Source organism: Sorex araneus, chromosome 5 (genome assembly GCF_027595985.1).
Source record: "Sorex araneus isolate mSorAra2 chromosome 5, mSorAra2.pri, whole genome shotgun sequence".
Taxonomy (NCBI): domain Eukaryota; kingdom Metazoa; phylum Chordata; class Mammalia; order Eulipotyphla; family Soricidae; genus Sorex; species Sorex araneus.
Genome location: NC_073306.1, coordinates 43,631,077 through 43,636,036, shown reverse-complemented (window position 1 = coordinate 43,636,036; position 4,960 = coordinate 43,631,077). Strand labels below are relative to the sequence as shown.

Sequence of the window (4,960 nt, the reverse complement as noted above, 5' to 3'; positions counted from 1 at the left end):
TTTTTTTTTGCTTTTTTTTTGGGGGGTCACACCTGGCGATGCACAGGGGTTACTCCTGGCTCTGCACTCAGGAATTACCCCTGGCTGTGCTCAGGGGACCATATGGGATGCTGGGATTTGAACCCGGGTCAGCCGAGTGCAAGGCAAACGCCCTACCCGCTGTGCTATCTCTCCAGCCCCAACAAATAAGAATTATTAGGGGACTGGAGCAATAGCACAGCGGGTAGGGCGTTTGCCTTGCACGCGGCCGACCCAAGTTCGAATCCCAGCATCTTATATGGTCCCCTGATCACCACCGGGGTAATTCCTGAGTGTAGAGCCAGGAGTAACCCCTGTGCAATACCGGGTGTGACCCAAAAACCAAAAGCAAAAAAAAAAAGAATTATTAGGTAGATCAAAGAAATAGTATAGTAGTGGAAACAGTACATTAGGTAGGGTGCTTGCCCTTGTCCACAGCTGACTGGGGTTCAACTCCTAGCACTTTATATGGTCCCCTGAGCTCACCTGGAGTGATTTCTTTAGCACAGAGCTAGGAGTAAGCTCTGAGCATCACCAGGTATGTACCAAAAGTTTAAAAAGGAAAAAATAAATATTAGGCAAAAAAAGGATAAACAAATGTGATAACTGAGAGCAAGAAAGCCTCAAGGAAGAGCAACTGACTGTTAAAACAGTTGTGATGCTAGAAAAAATGGCGATGACAACTTTGATCATGAGTAAGTATGTGATGACTGTGGGATGCAGCCAGATCCACTCTCAGACACTAACCCCCAGGATGAAGACCAGAAATTACCCTAACAAGAAAATGGGGTAACCCAGAAAGAGTATGTGTGTAGTAGAAATGAAGTAGTTGAACACAATGCCCCTCCAACCCACCTTTAAGGGCCAGTCACAGGACAAGGAACTCAGAGTAACCGGGAAAGGAGAGCCTGTTGAAGTGTGTGGTTAACTGAGAGAGAGAGCCATGTCACAGAAGCCAACAGGGCAGAACTTCCAGAAAGTGGTCACCAGTGCCAAGTGCAGCTGAAAGGTCCAGGAAGATAAAGGCTGGAAACCACCCACTGAATCTGGCAAGAGGCAAGATAAGCTGAGTGTGAATATAGATAAGTCCGTAGGTGGCAGCTTCAGGAGTAGCAAGCAGGGCAAGAGATATAAAGTTGTTGACCATAAATTTTAGAAATTGATGCTTCGAGAAGTCAAAGAGGAAGTCCTATAAACAGGTACTTGAGGAAAGAGATTTGCGTCAAGTTTCTGAAGGCAAGGGGAAAAGACAATCTGTTACCAAATAGGGAGGTGTTCACCACCAGATGTGGTCTGGTAACTGTGGTGGGGCCAAGAGTAAAATGTGTATGCATGTGTATGTGCATACATGCTCACACATGGGGTAAGGAACTGGACAATGAGAGCAAAATAAATCTAGGAAATGGAGTCCCTGGGACAATGTATTCTAAGGGCTACACAAGAACTTAACCTGCTGGGCACCGAGCAGATCAGAAGGGGGCAGAATAGGAAGGGAAAGAATTAGGATCAAGGGAAGGGCTGAAAGACCAAGAAAAAATAAATAAATAAAAGGGGCTCAAGATATTTAAGAGGTTTCCCTCCCACTCTCAACACTTAATAAATATGGCTGACCCTCCAAGGTACTTAGTATGTGTGAGGTATTTTTCTTAGTACTCTACACATTTCAATATTTAATTCTTCCAGCAATTCTGTTGGGTGGTATTTTACAGTTGAGGAACTGAAGTCTAGAGAGGAGGTTAAAGAACTTGCCCAGGGGTGCTGGAGCAATAGCACAGCGGGTAGGGAGTTTGCCTTGCACATGGCCGATCTGGGTTCGATTCCCAGCATCCCAAATGTCCCCTAGCACCACCAGGGGTAATTCCTGAGTGCAGAACCAGGAGTAGCCCCTGTGCGTCACGGGATGTGACCCAAAAGGCCAAAAAAAAAAAAAAAAAACAAACTTGCCCAGGTTCATAGATGCCTAAGCAGCTAAGAAGGAAACTGAAATTTCTTTCTGAATGAGGAATCATCAGACAAAAACCAGTCCTGAGGACCACCAGGAGTGATCCCTGAGCCAGAGCCAGGAGTAAGCCTTGAGCACAGCAGGTGGGACCCCAAAATATAAACAAACCATGACCTGTTCCCCCTGCAAGTGAGTGCCTTCATGACAAACCTGCAAGGCTGATCTAGGGTACCCCAGCTGCATTAGAAAAAGGTGCCTATATACATCCATGAGTGGCAGCCCTTGCTGGCCCGCAGCCCCTCTAGAACAGCGACTTCAGGGGTCCCGGACAGTATTAAATTCCCCATTAACAACATGGACAACTCATGACGTTTTTCCGATTTGCCGGCCCAAGCCGACAGACTGATGTGGGGTGAGTCCACGGGCGTGGGAGAGAAGCCCGCGGCTCCAGGAACAGAAAGTAAGAACTAAGCCCAGACCAGAAGTCCGCGGGTGCCCTGCGGGAGGACTCACCCGGTGGCTGGAGGTAAACAGTAATTAACTACGCCAAAATTCGGCCGGGCCGGTTTGGATTCACCAGCGTGGAAGGAAACAGGCTCCCACGATGACTCGGCTCACGCCCCTCACACTGGCTGCCTCCCCGCCGGGCACGGCCCCGCGCGTCCTGGGAAGCTTCTGGATCGTCCGCAGCTGCGGCTGCCGGAGTGCCGCTGGGGCCTGCGCCCCGAAGCCCTAACGCTGCTCCCCAGGAGAGCACTGTCGAGCGCTACCTTCTTCCACATCACTAAGCCTAGCTCAGACACGCTGTCCCGGAGCCGACATTCGCGGGGCGGAACTTAACAGGGGGAACAAACGGCGGTTCCAGGCGCGTCGTTTCACCGCGGCCAAGACCTGGCCTTCCCGGACGGCCCGGGACCGACGGGCGGCTCGGGTCGGTCTCGGTGCCCAGCACCCGGCCGGGCAGGGGCTGGAGAGCGAGCGCGAGAGAGCGGGCACCGGCCGGCTTACCTTCTCCTTGACGGCCTGGTAGCTCTGCTGCAGCCAGCTCCGCCACCATCCCACGTCCTCCCTGTGGAAGACACACAGACACAGAGACACAGAGACACAGAGACACACACACACGACTGTGGCCCTCACGGTGCGGCTCGGCCTGCCCAACGAGCAAGTCGCAGATCCCCCCTGCGGGCCGAGGCTCTCCGCACCGTTTGCCCACCCCTGACACGGAGACTATACCCTGCGCTTTCAGCCCGGTCCATGGTCGCGCTGGGCTCCTCTTGCCCACCGGAACCCTGTCCCCGCACCCCAACCCTGGGAGAATTCAGAGCCCAACGCCCAAGACCTGGAAGACAAGCTCACCCTTCCGCCATCTTGCCTGCATGACATCACCACTATTTACTGACCTTTGACTTCCGACACGGCACCGCCCCCTCAAGCACCGCCCCTAACGCTCGGCCCAATCCTCGCGCCGGCACGGCTTTCACCCAATCTCGCTCCACACCCGGGCCCCGCCTCCTCGAGTCTGGTCCAGTATCTGGTCAGAATTGGCCCCTAGACCCCGCCCCTAAACGATCTATCCAATCGCCACTCAGTTTTGTCCGCCGGCCCACCCTTCAGCGCTAGCCCCTCCTCCACCAACCTCGAATCGGGATTGGTACCTCCAACGACCCGTACGGTGGCTGCCGTGAGCCAGGAGTGGCCTTGAGGCTGGATGGCGGAGAACAAGGAATCGCCGGGGGGAGAAGGGAGGGAGCCGGGCTGGAGCTCGAACGTCGGGACCTCTGAGCGCAGAATTAGGAACGCCCCCCTTTATGAATCCAGCCGCGTAGCAGCTGTCTAGGGGCGTCTCTGCGGACTAATTTAACACGCTGAGATTGCGGGGCTCTGGGCTAGGATTTGGAGGTGTGTGTAGAAAAACTGAGATTTCCGTTGTGGCCTCGTGGAGATGGTCTCAGGATACTGGGGAGACAGACACACATCCAGTGACCGCTGGTCTAGACTGTCCACTTCAAAACGACGCGAGACGAACGTGGAGAAAGCCTGTGGGACGGAGGTGGAGTGAGAGTGTTCTCTCCGGGGGAGGCTCCCCTATTACAGTCCCCTCTGCTCCCCACCCAGATTGGCGCGCACACATTTTTGCAGTAAACATCGACTACTCTTATCTGTTTAAGGGAGTAGCGTTGGTATTTTTGCCCCTCTCTCCATTCCGTTCGCCCCTCCCCTTTTTTGTTGTTTTTGTTTGGTTTCTTCTTGGGCCACTCCCAGCTGTTCCCAGTCCTCAGGAATCACTCCTGGAGGGCCTTGGGGTACCGTATATGTTGCTGGGATGGACCCAAAGTGTGCTGTGTGCAAGGCAAACGCCCAACCCCTGTTCTATCTGTCCTGCCCCCGTTTCTCCTCTACACGGTAATCTTTGTCGTACATACTGATATTTTTCCCACTTTAAAAGAGCAAACAAAATCCAGCTTTGTCTTGATCCTACACATTACCCTTCTCTTTACTGCAAAACTGAGTTTGCCTATAGTACTGTCTCCAATCCCCTCTCACATTCTCGCCAGTTTTTATGTTGTTTTTCCCCACAATCCTTTGAAATAATTCTCGGTAAGGTGCGGAGAACACTGGCCAGAGTAATCCTTCGAATATTTCAAAGGATTTTCAATTCCTACTTAAGAGCCAAGATGAATCAGCATCTTGTCACTGTCACTGTCATCCCGTTGCTCATCAATTTGCTCGAGCGGGCACCAGTAACGTCTCCATTGTGAGACTTGTTCCTGTTTTTGGCATATCGAATACGCCATGGGTAACTTGCCAGGTTTTGACATGTGGGCGGGATACTCTCGGTAGCTTGCCGGGCTCTCCGAGAGGGGTGGAGGAACCGAACCCCGGCAGGCTGGGTGCAAGGCAAACGCCCTACCCGCTCGTCTTCTTCACTTGTCTTCCAGGACACCAGTGATTTTCCTGTTACTGGCATTTCCTTCTCAGTGTTCTTTGCTGTTCTCTCTT

The 4,960-nt window shown here is 52.6% G+C and overlaps 1 protein-coding gene across 2 annotated transcripts in view; it reads right to left on the bottom strand.

Annotated features, from left to right (window-relative positions):
- Positions 1–3,371, bottom strand: part of BSDC1 (BSD domain containing 1) — a 26,312-nt gene extending 22,941 nt beyond the window's left edge. Inside the window, exons 1-2 of one of the 2 annotated variants that reach the window (XM_055139085.1) lie at positions 3,317–3,371; positions 2,969–3,029 (exon numbers count right to left, since the gene is read on the bottom strand). In XM_055139085.1, the coding sequence (XP_054995060.1) occupies positions 2,969–3,029; positions 3,317–3,327 (72 nt within the window). In that variant the 5' untranslated portion in view covers positions 3,328–3,371. Of the gene's footprint in view, positions 1–2,968; positions 3,030–3,193; positions 3,232–3,316 lie in introns of those variants that run through there. The other variant, XM_055139084.1, reaches the window with a different exon arrangement.
- Between the last annotated feature and the right edge of the window lie 1,589 nt (positions 3,372–4,960).